Source organism: Balearica regulorum, chromosome 6 (assembly GCF_011004875.1).
Source record: "Balearica regulorum gibbericeps isolate bBalReg1 chromosome 6, bBalReg1.pri, whole genome shotgun sequence".
Classification (NCBI taxonomy): Eukaryota; Metazoa; Chordata; class Aves; order Gruiformes; family Gruidae; genus Balearica; species Balearica regulorum.
In genome coordinates this window covers 3,944,857-3,966,332 of record NC_046189.1, presented here as the reverse complement: position 1 = coordinate 3,966,332, position 21,476 = coordinate 3,944,857, and the positions used below count along the sequence as shown (strand labels likewise).

Sequence of the window (21,476 nt, the reverse complement as noted above, 5' to 3'; positions counted from 1 at the left end):
TAGAAATCTAGCTTAAATGGAAAGTATTTTTCTGTGTGTCTGCCTAGGCTGTTTTTAGTTCTCACTTATTTTAGATTTGGCTCCTGAACATTGGTGGCATAGAAATGATTTCCGCTGCAATTGTTTTACTATTTGCAAATGTTTTGGTTGCTCTATAGATAGCAATCTGTGAAAACAACTGTCATATGTGTTGCTCATGTCAAGAAGCCAAATTCTATTTTCATGCTATGCTTTATTCAATCCAGAGAAATCCATTGATTTCAGTAACACAGTGCTTTTGTAGCCAGAGAGGAATGCGGCCTGAGGAATCACGACAGAACCTTTCCTGCTCTGTATTTGCAAATGCTGTACAGGTTTCTGCAGCGTTAGCAGTGCAAGCTGAAGGGACTCATTGCTGACTTTGTTTTTAGAAAGGTTTTGAGGAGAATTTCGTATGTCTCCCTCCCCACCCCATGAAGCAGAAGCACAGTAGACTTGAAAGCGGTGCCTGTAACAGGCAGCCCTATTAGGCCCAGGTGCTGTCTGTCCCCTTCTGTTCTGTGAGGCTTTCTGCAGAGGGAAGGGAAGGATTTCTATGACGTTGTTGCAGCAGTGCCAGAGGGTATGCTCACTAGTGCCTAAACCTCAGTTCTAGATTTTATTTGAATTTACCATGTCACAGATGGAGCAGGAATAGCCGTGAGTTGAAAGAAGGGTGCAATAGCCACTCTAGAAACCCCTTAAATGGTCACAGGTAAGTTACCCTCCGTGGCAGAGGGGTGCACCGCAGTCTTCCTGTGGGACAAGGCATGGAGCAGGGCCTCGAGACCCAGCATCTGTTTGGCCCTGCGGGGAGGTGCGGGCTCCAGGGACAGTTAAGCTTTGAACACATCCAACTTCATAGGTGTGGATGGCCTCGTTAAATTTGGCAACTCAAAGGCTGACAGCACATCTGGTTCTAAGCATTCACGTGTCTGGCTGGACTGAGAACCATCTCTTTACCTCATTTAATGCCCAAAGCAGGGAATATTCTCCTTTCCCTCCCCCTTTTCTCTCCTGCACCTATTCCCACCAAGCAAGCCTCTGCCTCCTGAAGCATGGCATACATACTCAGTGTCTCTGCGTTCTACTGGGGCAGGGGGTGCAGCTGGAAGTCTTTAATTAACAAACTGCTCTACAAAGATTGTCTTGAGGTTTACTTCACGCTTCATTGAGATGTTTGTTCCATCTTGTTTCAAGGCAACATTACTCCAGCTCAGAACAATCTTCATCCTAGATTCCATGGTAGCAAAGAGAATCGCTTAAACTACATGTCTGGTTTGTAAATCTTTTTATTAAAAGAGTTGTTTTTTTCTTTTCCACAGTAGTAAAGCTTTGGCACTTACAGTATAAAAATAATCACTGATCATAATTACACCAAATTCCTCTTTGTCAACTGCATACTAAGTGTCTTCAATACATTTTATTCCCATATAAAAACACTTGAAGGTCAGGGGAACAAAACTGATAAATAACAGTATGAGATATAAAGATACAGCTAGAAAAATACTAGGATCATTGAGAAAGAATTAGGACTGTGCATATTTTAAATATCACAGTGATTGGATTTGCTGTTCCTATCTTATTGCTGGCTGCACGCTTACGTGAAAGCAGAAGTGTTTGGTGGACTTTCCTATCACTAAACTTCAGTAATGGTGTAGTCAAATGTTCTTTGCATAGCACGGGAACCTTGAATTTCTATACCCTCGCACCCCCTCAATATTTTGATCCCCCACCAATTTGTAATTTAGCATCTTCCACCCCCCCACCCCCCTTTTCTTTTCTGTAAATTTGAAAATACTGTCTGGTAGTCAACACTTTGAGCAAAACCAAGACAATTGCTATCAATCATGAGAAAAGTCTGAAACACTCCAAGAGTGGCGCTTGGAGAAGCTGTGAGTTGAGCTTAAGCTGGGAAAATGGCTCCAGAGCAGAGGGGCCATTCTCAAAAGATGCACTTTTGCTAGCATCACTCCAGTTTGGATGGTAATCGTGGCAGATAGGTATTTATACTTTGGTTTGTTGCCATGGCCGCAAGAAGTCTTGCTGGATGTTACTTTCCCCGTGGATGTTGTGTGTCTGCCTGTACATCTAGGGGCATGAAACACTCAATGGGGCAGTTGACGTTCTGTCAGGAGGGAAGGAAATCAGTTAGCGCTCTGTCCTGTAAGGACGGACACTTCCGTGGTGTGGTTTGGGCTGAAAATTGTTGCCAGCCCATGGAGCCCTTTAGCTTTCTCAGCACAAAACACACAGCAGCGAGTGAAAACTAGGAAACTATTCCATGCACTACCGCCTCAGAGCATGCAGGCGCATCCCAGGACTAGTAACAGAGACATCCCGCTGATGTGAGCGTGGCACTGAACACTGTGTGTGGAAGTGTGAGCTCAAGTGCACATTCTGTTCTGCGTGGAGCGATGGTTTGTGGATCAGTGGCCACCATGCACCTCTGACCAAGCAGAAAGCTGCACGCTGCCCTTATCCCTCGAGCCCTGTGCAGACCCCCGTGCGTCTCCGTGCCATAGACCACAGGAAGGGAAGGCAGAGAAGGAAAGCGTACTCACGGTGTTTGTGGCTTGGTGGTATCTCTGTGTAAACTGGGTGTAGGTATGGCCAGCAGAGCCTTCAGGGGCCACCTCCACGCTGGGTCTGCGGCAGTTGTCACAGCGCCAGCCCTAGAGAAACGGAAGGAAGGTGTGTGCGTCAGTCAGACCGCACCGATGCGGATGGTAAGGGAACTGCCACTGTTCACGCATGGGGGTACAGCTCTACCAATGCCAGTCAGGTTCCTCCCATTTTATACCACTCGGGCCCCCATGCAAGCACGTAAGCTCTCCTACTAATCATTTTTCTTGTTACAAGGGCCTGTTTTGGCCAGGTGTTAGACACCATCTGACCTGAAACCCAGCAGCCTTAGGCCTGCACTCCGGCACAGCCGCCTCTCTTCATTCCCTGTGTTCAGCATGCCACAGCCCTCCTGCTTACCTGCTGTCCTCCGTAACAAGTGCAGGAGCAGATGGCCCCAAAGTACTCCTTCTGCCACTGCTCACCGACTTGGTACATCTTCCCGTCATCGTAGCACGTGGTCTCATCTGTGGAGGGACAGGCAGAGCTCAGTGGCCGGGCCTGTGCTTGGCTTTAAGGATTCTCAGAGCAGGAGCCTCCCTGTTTGACCAGAGGCTCACAGACTGGCAGGGGGAACATCAGTCTTTTTTTTTTTTTTTTTTATAGCTCCCCAGACACTTTAACCCTCACATTCTAGTTATTTGCCTGACAAGAGCAATGCAGTTTAATTCACAGTGTGAAGTCTAGAAGCTCTTTGGGGGACAAGCCCTGCAGAAGAGTCCTGTGTTACTGATGAGGGTAATCCACACCACTTAGTGCGGTGACACGTCCCTCTGGTGCGGCTCCAGGGCCAAAGGCAGAGAGATGCCAAGTGTGTTGCGACCTCAGCTAACAGAAGAGGGTTTTCTTCTTTTTAAGCTTGGGAATGGGGGTTTTATGCCTTCAGCTCTTGTGAGAATGGATTCAATCTGTCACTGAGCCAGACATACTGGTACTCTGCCTGCCCCCATGGCACGACCTTAATGGGAACAGCCCCAAGATGCTGAAACTTCCTGAATGGGAGCTCAATAAAATTAACATCAGGAGGAGACTTACGAGGTTCACACTTGAATTCTCCTTTTCCATTTCCAAGGCAGGTGCAGCTCATCATCTGGCCATTCTCCCCCTGCCGATCCCACTTCTCCCCAATCTTGTAGTTTACACCATTATCGTGGCACCACTCTGGAGAAGGCAGAGGAACAAGAGAAGCAGGCGTTATCCCATGTGCTGCAGTGACGCAGCGGAAGGAGAGCAGCTTGGTGGTGTCTCAGGAACCAACAGAGAGGCAGGAGAAAGAATCTTTTCAGCTCGTGTAAGTCCCAAGGAGGAAATGAGTTCAGCTCCTGCAGCTTTTAACGGGTGAAGACTGTTACAGCTATGGGAAAGGGGCTAGAGGCTCTGAGGAAAGGAGTACATAGGATGTGGCAAAGATTGGAGGGGGGGAGAGGGAGGAGGAGAGGTGAAATGAAAAGGAATTTAATAGACATGGGGCAAGAAGGGAGACAAAAATATTTTAAATGCTCTTTTTTTGAGGAAATACCTAGTAAAGCTGTATCACAGAGACTGCAAAACACAATAGGTAAGCCATGTGTATCAAATGGTGAAATATAAATATCAGTATCTTGTATGACAAGTGTCTTCCCTGCAGTCACTCCTCTGAGTCTATGCAAATTGCATAAATACCCTCTTTGCTTAGCTTACCCCACAATTTAAAAGCACAATTTAAATTAGTTGAATATGTGTTGTGTTAAACCACTCCATCACAGACTCTTGTTCCATTCCCTTGCGTGAAGTTTGATACTCTTCCACATAAACCACAGTCCTGCAAAGAATAAATCCTGGTGCCCCGGCAGAGGTGTTGCCTGCTTGACAGAGCTTCAAAAAGCAGCTGACAAAATTAGAGAACTCATTCCACAAGATGCTTTGCAAAGGCTGTCTGCAACGCAAAAATGCGGACTGCACGTGCTGTAATACCCCCAGAAATCCACCCAAGTTCTGCATGACCCAATGCAACAACATACACAATTAGGAGATGAAAATTCAACTATAATTCAATATTCAAAGCTGTTTTCTTAAATGGATACTCAGATACCGTCACTTAAGCGTCTTGCCTATCTCACTTTTACACCTGGCAAGGGTACAGAATATTAAAAAAAAACCATTTAACTTAAGTGAAAAAGTCGTTACATATCAAGGCAATATTGATTGTTGCTGCTGCAATGAACGGCAATACTAGATAAGCTGCACAGCTCAGAAGTAACCAAAGTTTTCCATCACTTCTCATGATGAAAAACACTGATTTGGTTTAAAAAAAAAACAAACCAAACTTAAGAGCCTACATTCATTTGCATCATGTTTGGATCAGGTTGGTTCTGTCAAACATGCTATTAGTGCTCAGGGAGTTTAGAGACAGGGATGGTCAAAAGCAAGCTACTCACTAGAAGAATCGCATCTGAAATGACCACTGCCAAAGCCTAAACACTGGCACCAGAGCTTAAAGCCAGTTTCAGATAACCGCTCCCATTCCTCGCCAATGGAATAGAAGGAGCCAGTGTAAGTATCGAAGCAGGTATCGTCAGCTGGCTGGTTTAGTCCTTCAGACACTGGAACGAAAAGAAAAGAAATAGGCATCACACACAGCAATTGGAACTAGTGAAAGACAGAATGATTTTTCACTGAATATGCGCTCTTTTTTTTTTCTCCTTACAATATCCTGGCAGTAATGGAGCTACCCCATGGGCATATACTTGATGGCTCTGTCAGCAGCCCAGACTCCCTGTGATTTATTTTCCATTTGCATGTGTCAGAGCAGTTGAATGATAAAAAAAAAAAAACAACCTGACATGAAGGCTATTTTAATTTTGATTTGGCAAGTTTCAAGCAAGTGTGAGTTTTTGCATTTGCTGCTGGACAGCAACAACCTGACTGAGCCTGTTTTTAAGAGAAATGTGCTGTGTGATGCTGGGGAACAGCAGGAGGTTGGTAGCTTCATGTGCACTTTTTTTGGGTGCTTCAGACTCCAGCTCAAGGCAGGGGGATGGAAGGAGACCAGACCTCATAGCCGTGCTGTTGTACATGGATTTCCGCCTTAAGTGTGTGCCTCGATTGAGAAGTGGGTGTTTTACAACCACCAGTTCAGCGTGTGATGATCAGCATCAAGAGTTAAATGCTCTCTGATCAGTCTGTGACAGGTGCCAGAAGGGGAGAAACAGCCCTATTTTCCCAGGGAGCTGAGGGCAATAAGGGCCTGCATGGACAGACCTACTAGGTGGACAATTCAAGTCCTTAACTCTTCACTACTACTTCTCCCATCCTGCCCTCTTCTTTTTGGCCTCAAAATACACACAGGAGGAGATGGAGGGAGAGAAGTAAAAAAAAAAAAAAAAAAAAAAAAAAAGAAAAAAAAAGAGTTGGTGACCAGACCTCTGTGCTGGTGAAAGCAAAGCCCAGGTCCCACAGGGTGTGTGTGGGCTCTGGGCTTTCCAGCTACGGCAAGCGCTGTCTCTGACCACAGGTACTTGCGGTTGGTCACGCGGCCCTTAAGTGCTGCATGTTTGTGCTTAATCAGCATCTCTGCAGGCAGCCTGCCTGCTGCTGGACCTTCGGGATGGTCTAGCGGTGCTGCTGGATAACCAACACAGAAGCCATGGCAAATGACTGACAGAGCAGTTAAGCCAGCCACTGGCTCCTTCCCATAATCGTAAGTGTTACTGTGACAGCAGATCTTCGCTGCTGGGCAGGAATCTGCAGCACCAGCACGATCCCTGACTGCTTTGAGAGCAGTAAATACCAGAGCTCTTGGTCTCTCTCAGGCGCTGACCCTGAGGAGTCTATGGAGCCTCAAAGCACGTTCTGCAGGATCAGATGACAGATCAGAACAGCTCTGCTCATGCCATCAGTGTGGCAGTTAGTTACTCAAGATCAGTGGGTTTCGCAAATCACTTGTCCCCTGTGATGAACTCTCCCTGTCAGGAGAAGTTTCCTTTCTAAACTGTTCTCAAGCCTGGGAACCAGGTAGGTTGTCTTGAGTAAGAGGAATGAGGCAAGGACAGCAAAGGTTCACCTACACTCCATAAAGTTTTTACTTACCAGTATTGCCAACTGTGACCACCTCCTCCAGCACCTTTTGTCTCCGGTGATCTTTCAGGGCTTCCACTATGATGTTGTAGGTGGCCCCTCTTGTAAGACCAGTGAGCGTAGCACTGGAGGAAGTTCCAGGAACCCTGAACTGCAACAAGAGGCAATGCCAAGTCACCGGAAAGGGAAAAGCGATTGCGCCTCAGGTGTGATCCCACTCACAGGAACGACAGGGTGTCTAGGTAGACTTCTATGCTCTATACCATGATGGAGCCAGTCTATTCCCCTTAGACATTCTGAGAACTTCAGACAATACTGAATTAAACTTGGCTACCCTGGACTATGGTTCATGGGGGATATGTTATTACTGCTATTTCAGGGAAACAGAAACCAAGGGAGACAAAGGAGAAGGGCTAAGGGAGTCTTTGGCTTGGAGAAACAGCACCTCTGTCTTCAAAACTCCCAATCATCTCCCTGACTGCCCCCTTCCCTGGGGAAGTGTTGATACTGACAGCATTTCAAGGGCTTTCTGGTTTAGCAGTTTTATCCTGTAGCCTTCTCCACGAAGGAGAAGAGGAAGGCATTTATCCTGCTCTCAGCTCCATGTTAAAAAGACCCTTTAAGCCAACTCTGACTGCCACCCCCTTAACCCAGTGAAGGGACCGGAATCCCAAGAGACATCTGCTGCCACTGATGAGCTAACACCGTTGCTGTCCTCAAACAGTTCAGTTACCTGCAGAGTATCTTCATCCTGGCTGACTGGCTGGCATGAGATGATGTATTCAGAGCTCTCCAGCAGCGGCCTCCAAGAGATGGTTGTTTGAGAAAGAGCTTCTTGACCTGTGGTGTCATTGCGCCTGGGCCCACGGGAGTGAGGGTATGAAGGTTCAACTACGATAGGCACTTGGTACCCAGGGATTTCAATTGCTTCATCGACGTTTGGCGGTTGCCGTCTTGACCCTGGCCTAAGGGGAGTTGCTGTAGTGGGTACAGGCCGCCTGTAGCCATGCTCCTCAAAGAAAACTTGTTGACCCTGGTGTCCTATTGTCTGCGGGTGCCCAGAGGTGCCTGGAAGTTGGATACCATTTCCATTGTCATACCTATTGTTTGTGAGGTAAGGGGTCCCCTCGTCAATGGAAGGTACATCGAGAATGTCGGGTTGGTTGGGGTGCGGTCTGGTAATCAACGTGGGAAGCTCATCTAGCGAAAGAAAGGTTAGAAGCCATAAAGCAAAGCGCGGCAAATTAACAGTGGTCAATTAAACAGCTAGAGTGGATGCTGTACGCTGCTCCAAGCATCAAAGATTAGCAATCATCCCAAGATGCAACACACTTTTTATGACCTCACTGTGATTGTGAAGGTAAATTCTATCTCTCTATATATTTATATACTATATAAATATATCTTTTATACATAAGCATAAGAAGTGTGTTGGTATGAAATTTTCATACAGCCAAGTAATAGTTTTGAACACTACAACCCAAAGAAGCCACCACTGCTCAAACTGAGAAGAAATGATTACAAGAGATATTCACAGGTTATCAGTTCAAGAAAAATCACTGGTGTGCAGTAAGAAACTAGCTCCTTGATCATGTTCAGATTATCAGCTGGTATTTTGCTTGCTACAGGTATCTCAATCTTGCACTGCGGAGGGGAGGAAGTAAGAGAAACACAACGGGCAATAAATGAACGGATTCTGCCTTTGATGCCACCACATGCCAGATGGAAACACAAGTGTTAACCCTAACTTAATTATCAATTAGCTACCCAGCCAAGAATCAAGCACCAAGCATGTTGTTCCGTTCTTAGTGTTCAAATGCAGCTAAATGTGATAAATGCAACTTCAGAATCCTACCTCCTGCATCCTAGAAAGGAAAAGCTCCTTACAAAGCCTGTTTTGACTCATAAAAAAAGGTTTGGCTGAATAGTGTGATCAGGATGTTTAAAATAACATTATTATGTCAGTCCTAAGATTGTATTCCCCAAGTAGAAGACATCATCTCCTGCTAGCACACAACAATCCAGAGCTTTGTTTTACCTGTCCTTTTTCTGCCAACCAGTGGTTCACTCTTTTGATTGTTCTTCACAGCAATGATGTAGATGATGTATTCAGTTCCTGGTTCCAAACCTAGGGAGGGAGGAAGGACATAAAGCAATCTTAAACTTGAGTTGCTTTTCTTTTATGATTTTGTGTGGGATCTACGGCAGAATGAGGTGGGTATGGCTATAAAGAGTCCGGCCTCTCGCTCCTCAGAGCGAGTTTGGAATCTGACCACGTCAGCTGGGATCACGGATGCTGCAGACACAAAACATAATGAGTCTTCAGAACGTGTGACTGACGAGGTGCCAGAGTCATGGGCTTTTTCCCTTGAATGGATGACAGTTGTGGTGGCAGTGGAAACAAACACCTGTGGATCGTTCAAATCTGATGGCAGATCTGATCAGAGAAGTGTATTGTGTTTGTAGGACAGGCACGCTTATAAAACCGCCATCTGTCATTAGAGACCACAACAAAGGGACAAAACTTTGTTTTTTTCTTAGCTGACCATCAACACATTTTATAATTAGGCCTTCCCCCTCCCTCTTCAAATTCCAGTGTTTCAAGTGAAGAGCTCCCGAACAAAACAGAGACAGGTACCAGTAATAGTGGCCTCGGTGGTGCCGGGCCGAGGGCGAGGCAGAACCTCCTTGGCTGGTGAGCCAGGCTTCTCGTATCTGATGATGTAGCCTGTGATCTTGGCTCGTGGAGGCTGCCAGGTAGCCAGGAGGGAGTTGCTTGTGGTTGTAAGGAAGCGCAGGTTAGAAGGAGCATCGATAGCTAGGTGAAAACAAAAGGAAACAAGTAAGTCTCGGTAAATACTGCACGGGATCAGATACAGACAACTTTTGCCTGACCGTATGTGATTACTATGTGTTAACATGAGCAGAAAAGTCAGACAAGATCATTACCAGTGGAGGCATCAATCACTACTGGGGAGCTGCGTGCATTCTCGTTCAGAGTGTAAAGGTAGATCTTGTAGTCAGTGCCAGGTTGCAAGCCTAAAATGGAAGTAAAACATAAATGTTAGCTAATCTGAGGAAGCAATCTAAAAGAGACATCAGAATGTCTTTCAACAACTTCTTTTTGGAGGCTAGTCTTTATGACAGATTTTTTTTTTTCTTACCTTTTCCTTTGTTCCTATATTATTTCTCATCAAGGAAATTCAGCTACTAAACAAGAACCCAGTGTACCTTCCAATACGACCCTGGGAGCTCCTGCACCTACAGAAGCCCCTCACTTACCAGTAATAGTGTAAGTCCTAACATCAGGGCTGATGGTCCTCTGAATGGGGTTCTGGCCACTCGCTGGGATGGCATCGACTTGGAAGCCAGTGATGGTCTCAGTCTTGGTTCTCCAGGTAATGGTGATGGTTGTCTCGGTGGCATCTGTCACACGGGCCCTGCGAGGGGGACTAACATCTGCACCAGAAGGAAAAGGTCTCCTGTCAGTACAGCAGGGATTGTGAATCTTACCAGCTAAGTGTTTGTGCAGGCCTTTGCCAGAGCTTTGTACAGAGCCCTACTTTTGACACAGAGTAGGATCTCTGCACCCAGCACAGTACTAACTGGTCATTTCTGGAGGATCACTACTTACTTTCAAGAGTGGTGACCACCCCCTGGGCTGGTCGGCTGGTCAGAGAGTCCTTCAGGGCATACACGCTCACTTCATACTTGGTTGCCACCTAGAATGGACAAAGTTATACCATGTTACATGAAGGACATGGCACAGTGGGAAATACTCCTGTCCTTGGTTCAGTGTTTGGTGGAGCCACGTTTCTTGGTCACCAGTTACTGAAGTGTGAAACCTTAAAGTAACTCAATTCAGTGAAGGGTTGATGGGATAATTCTAATTATTTCTAGCCGTAATAAAAGAGTAGACATAGACCCTGACAAACAGTGCTGTTGATAATACTAATAGTGCACATGTGCACACCCAGGAACAGAGGAAATCCTGGAAGAAGCTTATTTGTCATCCCTCCTTTTGGAGTCTGTGCTTCAAAGCTGATTTTTCAGAAAACCCTAATTTACATCCTGTTTTTCTTGGGGTTAATGGATGCCATTTGCTATGACAAGATGCTCTTGCTGTGAAGAAAAGAGAACGGTGGAAGTTACAACATGGTCTTTCATCCTTGACTGCATCAGACCAGGAGCCCGCTTAGATTAGAATGTTTTTTAAGGCTCATTTTCGAAAATGATTCATAAAACTCCTTAAAAACAGATCAGTAGCTTTTTAAGATAGCAGGAACCATAAAAGCAGTGATTTTCAGCCTTTTCCAGTTCAGGAGCTCCTGAAATGTTTCCAGTGGAGAAGATGGCTATATAGCAAATTTAAGCCTACTCACAAAAGACTTGCATTTTTTACTTACATTTTGCAGATGTCTTAAAAATAGGCAATAGCCTGCCAGAGCTCCCATATCACAGCATGAAAACCTCTGCATTAGGTCACTTTTGTGAAAGATGAGTAAAAGCATTTTACTGGGTTACTGTTGATTGTGAACCTGATAATTTGCATTTGATTAAGGCATCCAGTCTCTCTGTGCTAAATGAGGAATGGGAAAGAATGCAGATTCAACAGGCCAGTTCCCTGCCTTTTAAAAACTATGGTAACGAGTAGTTACAGCTGATGGCTAGTCAGACTTCAGAGTCAGACCCTTAGGAGCTCTAATGATCTACTCCAGCTGAGGTTCCTGACCCAGGAATTTGAAATTCCTTCAAGTTCTCCTAACATCTCCTTCCCACAACACAGTCTGCATTACACAAAGAAAAGAGTTACCATTAATCCAGACACGACTGCAGATGTACTGTCTGGAGAAAGGTTGATTTCTTTCATAGGACCAGTCTTTTCTTTGGGGTTCACTCTGACTCTGTAGCCAGTGAGACGAACATTTGGTGCATTCCAGTTGACAGTAAGACTGGTAGGAGTTACCTGAGTAAACTTCAGGTTTGTTGGAGGTGGAATTGCTGCAAAAAGCCGGATTGGCACATGGTTAGTTTAAAGAAGACAGTCTTGGATAAAACAATATTCTCTCCTGAATATGAGACAGGTTTAGGCTTGAAATACATGGGCAGGAAAGTGGTGTGTCTTCTGCAACCACAGGTATAAAGCACCGTGGAAGGGGACAAGGTATTCAGGGAGGAGATTCTCAAATCTACAGTAAGACTTTTCAGCAGAAATAAGGAGATCTCGATGCTTCAACCCTGAAGTTAGGTGAGTAACAACACTTGCTGTGATATAAAGTGAAGGCTTTGGGAGGTGCTTAAATCTGTAGAAGGCCAGTCTGTTTTAATTCTCCTGCCTGTCTCTGCTTTTCATCACACAGCTAGTTTAGTCCTGCTTCACTTGCCTATCTCTGTTCATTTCTAAAATACGATGGATGATTTACAAAACTAAGTAGGAAGCAGGCTCAGGAATTGCAAAGAGGATATAAAAATACTGCAAATGCAGAGGGGAAGCATTTTACAGCCACTTACACAAGTGTAAATTACTACACAGAGAGCAAGGCAATGGAAAAGCAGAGCTGTGGTGGCCATAAGGCTCATCACGCAAGAGTCTGTTCATGAGCTAATGCATCTGATCTCTTTAAAAACAAATGTTTGCATAAAAAAAGGAGCATCCATTGAAACATTTTCTTGCCTTACTGTTGGTAATCCTTGGGCTGTAAACAGGGGAAAAATATACCTTACCATAGTGCCTGCTTTTAGCATGTTGCTGTGAAGTTTTCTCATTTTATAGAGTGGAAATACAAAATCAATTCTCCCTTGTTGCTTTGCTCAGAGCTCTATCTAAAGCCCACGAGAATCAATGGAAAGTCTTGAATGACTTCAAATACATTTTCAAACAGCCCACAAAGGGTAAACCACAGAGAGTGGGTTTTAAAAATTACTCTATTTGCATTTCTGGCAGGTAGTCAGCCAGCTGTTTTAATCATTACAGCATTTTGCTTCGCTTCAGTACAGCAATCTGTACACTGGGAACCACTGTCTTCGTTACACCCCTGGCATTACAGTGCCAACTTTTCATCCACAAATGAACGGGAGACCTTTGTTACAAAGGTGTTACCTTTGTAATGAAGACATGGCTAGTAATGCTGGAAGCTTCACAATGGATTCCATATCGCTGGAAGTAATTTTATCTCAAGCAATTAGCTTTCTTTTCCTTTTTCACAAAGGAATTTTAAACGTATTCTACATGGAGTTGGATCAGATCGGCATATAAGGGACTCCCCTGAATGGAGCATGTTCCCTTCTTGTGGAGGTGATGCGAGCGCAAGGTGTGGGCATGCACATGGGCTGTAGTCCTTCAGGCAGTGCCAGTGAAGGAGCTAGAGGCTCCATGAGACCTGAGGGTTACGCAATCTCCTAGCACTTCATGCTGATCTTTTGCTCCATCCAACAGCAAGGACCCCGGGGGATGAAAGCTGCCCTAATCTCTCTGGTTTTGGTAACTGCATCTGCTTGCAGGTGCCCCATGTCCTAAAGATGAGACAAGAGCGTTGTGAGAAACTGGCTCACCATGGATGAGGCTCCGCGACTAGGGACTGGACATTACTGATCCACTTGAGGACTGAGAGAAGGCTGTAAGGTAACATCCCTCCTTTCTCCAGAATCTGCTCCTTCAACCCTGCTGATCTTTCCTGCATTCTTTGCCTTCCCTAATGTGTACGTAAGCTGACTCCGCTGGCAGCCAGCTCTCCAGCACCAACTAAGCCATCTCTCAAGAGCAATCACGTCCCCTTGGCTGCCCCCGGGGCTTTCCCGGCACAGAGCACTAGTTGCACATGGAAGCATGCTTTACCCAACAGGGCAGAAGCCACTGCTGCCATGGCCTGCTGGGTGGTGTAGTTAAAGGTGTACCTGTGGACTGGGTCCCAGTGAGGGGCAGGCTCTCCATGTCATCGTATATGGCAACGATATTGATAGTATACTCAGAACCTGGCCTGAGGCCATGCAGCTCAGCAGTGTCTTCTTCGCCACCTGGGGCCGGCAATAGCTCATGGATTCCATCCTCAGGGCTTGAGTAGGTCACCCTGTATCTGGTGACTTGCCCCTGCGGGCTTTCCCAAGCAATTTTGATGGAATCAACATCCACCTCAGTGAATGTTAGTCCTTTAGGGCGGTCAATGTCTGTTAGGCAAATTAACGGTAAGAGGTTATGTGATTAAAAGCAGATTGTGGGTGAGGAAAATAAAAAGCATTTCTATTACATGCAAAGCAGTTTTTGGTTTTGCGCGGGAGAAGGGGTACTTGATTCTCCTTTGTGCTGCACCTTGCACCCATGCTTACACCCGTGCAGAGTAAAGCTGAGAGTTTGTGGGTGCCAGACAGCAGGAAGGCAAATCTTGTTGAAACCCAAAGGACTTGTGTTACCACCTTCAAAGCAGCCAGGACACCAATCCTTACCTTGGCACTGAAATCTCTTTTACCCCACTCTAGCTGCATTAAGCTACCTTAAAGTGCTCAAGAGATAAAAAGAAACGGGAATTTTAAGACCCATTTCTACCACCAGAGCCAGTAACTGGTTCCTAGTACTAAACGCAGCCAGACAACCCGCTTGACTAAGTTTGGATTCAGCTGCATTTGCTTTTCACCGTTGTAAGCTGCTGTGCAAAGCACCAGTCCAAGGAGAATCAGTCCCACTATTTTCTTTCATAAATTAATATCCAATTAACACACTTATCAAGAAAGCAAATTACTCAGTATATTGTATTTTTAAATCAGCTAGAAACAAACTTTTCAGCTTTGTATTGAGTGCACAGTGAATGTCCACAGGTGCAATGGGGTGATACATACACTTCCTAATTAGACCAATTAATCGGATTTTCCTAGCAAGATAGGAGCTCAGTGCTAGGCAGCAAGGTAAGTGAGCCTTGCTCCACAGAAGTCTAGTGTGGCTACCACAGAGCTATATCCATTTTTTACACAAAATGGGCAGATCTGGTATATCATTTTTATATTGGATCCAAATTACACTTTTCCATAAGATGTCAAATTTTTATTTCCCATGTTATTAGTCCTGAATTTTCTACATTTTCTAGTTGGCAAAGGTGACTTTTTTCCAGGAATTTGTTGGCCTGAAATTGAAATGGACTCTTTTCACATCTCAGCAAAGCTTCAGAGACACTCCTGTTGTCTTTAGGACAATTTTGTAACTATTTGGGGCTGAGCTGTGCTTTTGAATACATGCCTGAGCAAAGGAATAACGTGCATGCAAATCCCTACCCCAGAGGTGTCCCTCAAAAAGGCACTTTACATCAGAGATATCCCTCTGAGTTAAGTGTTCCATCTTGCCTCCTCTTTGTTTCCAGAGCAGCATTGCTGTTTTGTACAGGCAGATACAGCAATTTGAGGGCTGAGCTGTCCTTTCTTTGGCAGCGCTTCATCCCAAGTTCTTGATGTAATTCATGCGGTTTCCTTTACTCCCTTGCACAGGGCAAGTGCTCCCAAGCCCAGTCCAGTCCCTTAACGGTAATCACCTTTGCCATCTAGCTCCAGAAAGGAGATCTTTGCACATTTTTTCCACTGATTGGCAAACAAAACCCAAAAAGATTTTGCAGCTTTAGTGAAAGAAAATCAGAAGCGCAGCATTTTGATGGGGGGAGGAATTGTATTTTGCCAGTGTCTGAGGGAGAGGGACTGCATTTTTGCCAGCATATGCAATTTAGGTGCACAGTACTTATCACCGGGCAGACCACCTTGCATTCTCCTGGAGACTAGGCACCTGCCACTTGCTTTCACGGGGGATGTGATACTGCATGGTAGATTCAGATATCAATAGATAACATTTGTTTTGTTACCATGAAGTGAAATACGTACTGGTGACAGCTGTCTCAACCAAGGGGAGGCTCTCTCCGTTCTGATTCTGAGCGTAGACACTGACCATATACTCAACTGTGGGCTGCAGACCTTCAATAGTGACTTGTGTTTGATCTGGCAGGAAAGAACAACATTAGTCCATCTGCAGCGCAAAGCTGCAGAGCACTGGCTTCTAAGCGGCCTTGAATGAAGGACCTGTGTTAGCCATACATCATTAAAATGAGACAGGATTGACACTTTAGGTTTACCTTTTGCTTGCAGTATGCCTCTCTGGCAGTGCAGGACAAGGCATCTGCAATTTGTACCTGCTCAAAGGCCCCACAGCTAAAAGGGCAGGTTAGCACAGTATTAAAAAAAAAAAAAAAAGCAAGAGCAAACCAGCTTTCACCATTTTCTGGGTTGGACTAACCATTAACCCAACTGCATTACAAGCATCCCTGAGTGCTAATCTCTGCAGATCCCACAAAACCCACAGTGTTCCTGAGAGCTGACTTGGCAACCTCTATGGTAACAAGGTCGAGCCTGTAGCATTTGTGACTGAGTCCACGCTATGGCCAACGGTCACATTATGTGACCTTGAGAAGGATTCCAGAGGAAGTTTTGCTGGATGCTAGAAAATCCAATTGCATTCCTTTGAAATCCAGGTGCCTCCCAGAGACATTGAGGTTGCCAAGAACAAACCTTTGCAGCACAGTGGTGTCAAAGAAATGTGAAGCTTTCTGGGCAAAAATTTTCCCTAGCTGCTTCTGGCTGAGTCCCAACTGAAGTCAGCAGGATAAAAAAAAAGAAGGTACAAGCAGGAGAAAGTTTGGCTTCAAGCATATGCCTAATGCCCGATAGTGTTGATTTTAGTGGTCACATCTTGCGTTCCTTACGAATCTGGTGAAGGATGTCATGTATTCTTACCTGCAGGGACATTTTTAGTTTTTGTGGGCCCATGTCCTTTCTTGGGGACAGCTGTCACTCGATACCCTGTGACTGGAGATGTTGAAGGGAGCCATCTGATGCTGATACTGTTGTCCTGGACATCGGTAACTTGCATCTGGGATGGTGTGTCTATTTCTGTGCAACAAAACCAGGTTTTTCTGAGCATGTTGCTACAGGAAACCCTCCCTCCACTGTAACCTCCTTCGCTGAATTTTATTCTCCTCTTCCTTTTCTAGGCTGTGCTTCTTAGAACAGAAAACACATGTTGCTATTTATTTGTCCCTCATGCTAGCCCAGAGCAAAAAAGCCTTAACCATGATGTGTGGGAGACTGACCTCATATCAATGTTAGTTGAGGATTTTTGTTGTTTTAAAGGCTACTAAATGCCTTATCTGCAGCTACAGTAGGAGTAGGATCAGGCTATATTCAGATCAGGAGTTAGACAACAGTTAAAGAGTCAGGTCTCATCAGGATCACATAATATGACTGCACCAGAGTTAAGCCAACAGTGACCCCATGATATGAGCCCAACAGGATTTAAACTCTGCAATAAGCAGTCAAATATTGCTTGTATCCCCATCTGGACTCCACACGGTCTCCCTCCTCCAAAAGTCCAAGTCCACGATCCCCTTCTGTGTAATGTCATTATCATGCTTGGCCACCACGATACGCAGCTCCACTGAAAATGATGGGCTTACAACATAGCCCATGACTTCTAAAAGAAACCAAGGATCAGTGATACAAATTTATGGGGATAAGCCGTTTGGGTTTTTGTGAGGGTTTTTTTTTGCTTAAACAGGTCTCACCTGTTTTGTAGGTGACAGTGACTGGCTTGCTACTGGCAGGGCTGTCTCCACGGCCAGTTACAGCATACACGGTGATGGTGTAGTCTACACCAGGTTTAAGGCCAGTGATGGTAGCAGTAGACATGGTGCCAGGAACTGTAAACTCCTGCACAGGGCTGCTTCCACCTAAGGAGAGTAGGATGAAAAAAGAAATGTAATGGATCTCTAAATTGTACATTTAAAATCATTACAAAACCCAGGACAATCCTATATGCACCAAGTTGAAGACAGGACCCTGTTGATTTTGATGGTTCTTGGGTAAAAGTCTTTTTGAGACCAATCCAAGGAAAAGGATGAAATACGTACACAGAATCACCTCTAAAATAACTGGAGTGCTCCTGATGATCTTTCTTTTTGGTACACAAAAACTGATTTGCTCTCCTTTGTCAAATACAGATCTCTCTTATTTTTAATCTTCTCTACATATGCTGCAAGAATCTCAGAGATACAAGAGGTTTTTGTCTGTTACAGTCAAAGTTGCCTTTGCTATTTGCTGTGGCTTTCTAATGGCCTCAGAATAGAGTTTCTGGTCTGTGACTGGCCATAGCAGCCTGCCCTCACCTGTTTCACCATAAGTGATCCGGTAGTATCTGACTGTCACTGCAGGAGCATCCCAGGAAATCACAAGGCTGGTTGGGCTGGTGGGGGTGACTTCCAGGTCCCTTGGAACATCAGACACTAGAAAAACAGAATTGAGAGAGTTTAAACACAGTACATCAGCTACGTATTCCACCTATCATACCACGCTCCTCTCCTACTCATCTGCCTTAGTTTTAGCCCAGTGCACACACCTCTACAAGTGATGTATCTGGTTAAAAACCATCCAGCATTGGACTAGATTTAAAGAAAAAAGTTCTGCTGACCCTAAAGACATCCAATCTGATCTGAAAGTAGCATGGGTCCTCCCACCTTTTTCTACATCAGGCCCTACCTCAGCATCACAGGCACCTCCTCATGAGCGGAGTTTCACCAGCTGGTAGGGAAGATCTGGTTTAACAGCAACTACTTTGCTAGAGGACACCCAAAATCCTCGCAGTAACTTTTAGCCAGCATTTTCTCAAGGCTTACCCGTTGTTTGTTGGCCAACCAAGGGCACGCTCTCCTCCCTGCCATTGATGGCGATGATGCTGACCACGTATTCAGTCCCTGGAAGCAGGTTGGTAAGGGTGATGGAGTTTCGTGAGGGGGGCACGCGGTCCTCCTTGGGCCTGCCACCACCATGCTCTGGGTGATGCCGGATTTTGTAGCCCGTAATGGTGGCACGAGGAGCAATCCAGTGGACCGTGAAAGAATTAGCAGTTATATCCGAGAAGTCAAGGCCAGTGGGGGAATCAAGACCTGGGTATTTCAAAGAGACAAGAGATTGAGCTCAACTGAACTACTGGTCATGGTTCATTAAGCTCAGTACCATGACAGTGCCAGATCCTAAGCCAAATGCTATTCAGCCATGAAACTAAACACATGTGTGTTCAAGATCAAAGTGAGATCAACAAACACTGGAACGTGACTGCAGGAAAAGAGTTTATGGCTCATGCAGACAACACAGCATAAAACAACACACACAAACTCCATTACACAGTTACAAAACAAGACTCAGTGATGGGTATGATAGGCTCTGCCTAGGCTTGTTCTCAGACACTGTTGGTATATTCACACCAGGGTCTACAGTGCTCTAAAACCAACAGAAGTTCTGGCTCTCAGACATAATGAGATGTGAGATTCCCTAGTGTTTCCCAAGATGTGCATCTGCACCGCAATTTGATATCTATCTCATGACTCATCAACGAGGTGACAATACACAAGAAAGAGCAACAAAGTCCCATTAATGAATCTTAATGGATGGCATTAATCACACACAGTGATTAATCACACGAAGTGTCTTAGGCTGCATCTAAGTACCTGTTTTTTGGATTCCAGACAAAGGTGCACTCTCATGTTGCTCAGAAACACTGTAGACTCTCACCAGATATTCAGTACCAGGGAGCAGATCTGTGGAGTTTAAATACAGATTTAGACATATTTCTTTACTAATAGCTACAAGTCACTCAACCTACACAATTTTAACTGTGTTTCTTAAGTGAGTTAATCAGGTTCTGCTTGATGGAAGATCTGAGCCTCCCAGACAGTCAAAAATGTAAATCAGTTCTTTTTGTGGCATTACAGTTGATTGCAACGTTTTAGCCTGAAGGAGCATGGTATTCTGTATCATTGCTTAATTAGTTTGTGGAGACTGGCTAGAAGCAATTAGTTTTCTACAAGGTCCCTTCTAGTTATCTAGTAGTTTAGTTATGCGCCATGTCAAAGCTTTAGCTGATATAAACTGGAATAGGGCCAAGAATTTCCAACGCAGCTATTCTAACTCAGATGAGCTCCAGGTCTGGTTCCTTGTTCTGAAAGTGGGTATTGTCTCTCATTCAACCAACCCGATTCTAGGACGGGTAAAAAACTTCAAATATAACACAGCTTTTGCACCAGCAAAAATTAACGTCAACTTTTTGAAAATGCCCACGTTTTGTTGCCATGTCCTGTGAGATTCCGAACAGTATTTATTTTCTGGTCCCGAGCATACAAAGCCAAAGGAGCAATGACCTTTTGCACATTCTGATCCTCTCACTGAACCTCTGCACTGCACGTCCTTGACATTTTTGGCAAACCAAGTGAATAATATGTATTTACTCTTAATACCTAACCAGGCTGCAAATCAAAGCAATTGCCCCATAGTCTGATTCATCGCTGTCCTTGGATTGATGGGAAAAACTTTCCTGTGGTTTGGCTTTAACTTGGATAAAGCAAGTGGCCAAATCCCATTTAGTGTGAGCTTGCGTGAGGCTGCTTTGACATCAGCTTAGATCAGCTGAGAATTTGGCTGGTAACACTTAAGAGAGTAAGCAATTTTTCTTTTGCCTCATGTCACATATAAGGGGCCTCTTATATTTGTTTGACTTTTGTAGGTAACCCACTTACTTGTTAAGATCACCACGTTGTCTGAGGGCGAAATTGTCAGCTCTGCAATGTCTTCTTCCTTCTTCACAGGTGAGTAGCGCACCAAGAAACTGCTCAGCACAATGGAAGTTGGTGCAGTCCAAGTCACTCTCATAGTATCAGGCCCCACATTAGTGAAGCGGAGATCAGTGGGAGGAGGCACAGCTACATAGCAAAGAACAAACATATCTTAGTTCTCTGATTCATAAAAGTTGATCAAGAGATATGTTCAGGGAACCACCAGAGAAAGTATCTCATGCATAACAGACTACTATGTCAGACCCATGCAAACAGACTTCTAAACTACATTCAGTTCTACTATAGTTAAGAGAAAAATATGTCTGTACTACTGTCAGGCTCCTTTAACCTCTTGGCAATTCCTGATACCTTAAATATACCCTGTGGGGCTAATTTGAAAACAAGGTAGCAAGTTTCAGTAACGTGCTTCTTGCAGCTGGATTTTGTATTACAGATGCAGAGCCAAGAGATGTTTAAAGTTGCCATACAGCAGCTTACAGATGGAAAAGTAATCTCATCTAGAATTCATACATGCACACACAGGAGAGGAGAGGGTATATCGCTAATTTCCTATGACTCTACTTCTACTCGTGTCGAAGGATTTACAGCCTCAGGATTTTCAAACACAGTAAGATTTCATGCAAGAACCAGCTTTCAGCTCGCCTTCTGCTCATGCACTATAGAGACCCTTGACGGTGTGGCATGGCTGTCAATGGCATGTACTCAGGGAGTGGTGTTTCATCGGCATCCTTTGGGGCGTTGTGGAAAGAGTGGGGCCACCACTGACATGGACTGCTGGAAGCTCAAATAGCTATCAAGACTGGAGGGTGCCTGCTGAACTGCTCCACCCTTTGGCATTCTTACTTTGGGGCATCACAGTTTAAAAGTCTGGTGAATATACAGCTCATGTTTCAGGCTCTTGACTCAAACTGGATCCTGGAAAGCTGAATAGCAGAAGGTGAATGCGCCTGGCAAATCTGCAGCCATTCATAGTATTAAAATGCCTCAAATTAGAAAACTGAGCAGCGCATATCCATCCCCAGCTGCCACTTAGAAAAAGGAGCGAGCTGGGTCTGTCTGGCTTCCCTCCAATGAGTGGCTCGATTCCTCTTTGGACAAAGCCCCGTCATCCTGACAGCCAGTGACAGCATG

General features: G+C 45.0%; 1 protein-coding gene across 7 annotated transcripts in view; it reads right to left on the bottom strand.

Annotated features, from left to right (window-relative positions):
* Positions 1 to 212: 212 nt before the first annotated feature.
* Positions 213 to 21,476, bottom strand: part of FN1 (fibronectin 1) — a 54,878-nt gene continuing 33,614 nt past the window's right edge. For 2 of the 7 annotated variants that reach the window (XM_075756011.1, XM_075756007.1), the window contains 21 exons: positions 20,289 to 20,471; positions 19,224 to 19,313; positions 18,393 to 18,662; positions 17,886 to 18,002; positions 17,286 to 17,450; positions 16,459 to 16,614; positions 15,553 to 15,666; positions 13,594 to 13,863; positions 11,513 to 11,700; positions 10,334 to 10,421; positions 9,982 to 10,158; positions 9,649 to 9,738; positions 9,338 to 9,517; positions 8,738 to 8,827; positions 7,433 to 7,899; positions 6,712 to 6,850; positions 5,061 to 5,225; positions 3,679 to 3,804; positions 3,004 to 3,110; positions 2,583 to 2,693; positions 213 to 1,251 (listed from right to left, as the gene is read on the bottom strand). In XM_075756011.1, coding sequence (XP_075612126.1) covers positions 1,225 to 1,251; positions 2,583 to 2,693; positions 3,004 to 3,110; positions 3,679 to 3,804; positions 5,061 to 5,225; positions 6,712 to 6,850; positions 7,433 to 7,899; positions 8,738 to 8,827; positions 9,338 to 9,517; positions 9,649 to 9,738; positions 9,982 to 10,158; positions 10,334 to 10,421; positions 11,513 to 11,700; positions 13,594 to 13,863; positions 15,553 to 15,666; positions 16,459 to 16,614; positions 17,286 to 17,450; positions 17,886 to 18,002; positions 18,393 to 18,662; positions 19,224 to 19,313; positions 20,289 to 20,471 — 3,320 coding nt within the window. In that variant the 3' untranslated portion in view covers positions 213 to 1,224. Of the gene's footprint in view, positions 1,252 to 1,292; positions 2,147 to 2,582; positions 2,694 to 3,003; positions 3,111 to 3,678; positions 3,805 to 5,060; positions 5,226 to 6,711; positions 6,851 to 7,432; positions 7,900 to 8,737; positions 8,828 to 9,337; positions 9,518 to 9,648; positions 9,739 to 9,981; positions 10,159 to 10,333; positions 10,422 to 11,512; positions 11,701 to 13,593; positions 13,864 to 15,552; positions 15,667 to 16,458; positions 16,615 to 17,285; positions 17,451 to 17,885; positions 18,003 to 18,392; positions 18,663 to 19,223; positions 19,314 to 20,288; positions 20,472 to 21,476 lie in introns of those variants that run through there. The other 5 variants (XM_075756010.1, XM_075756006.1, XM_075756012.1 and 2 more) reach the window with 3 other exon arrangements.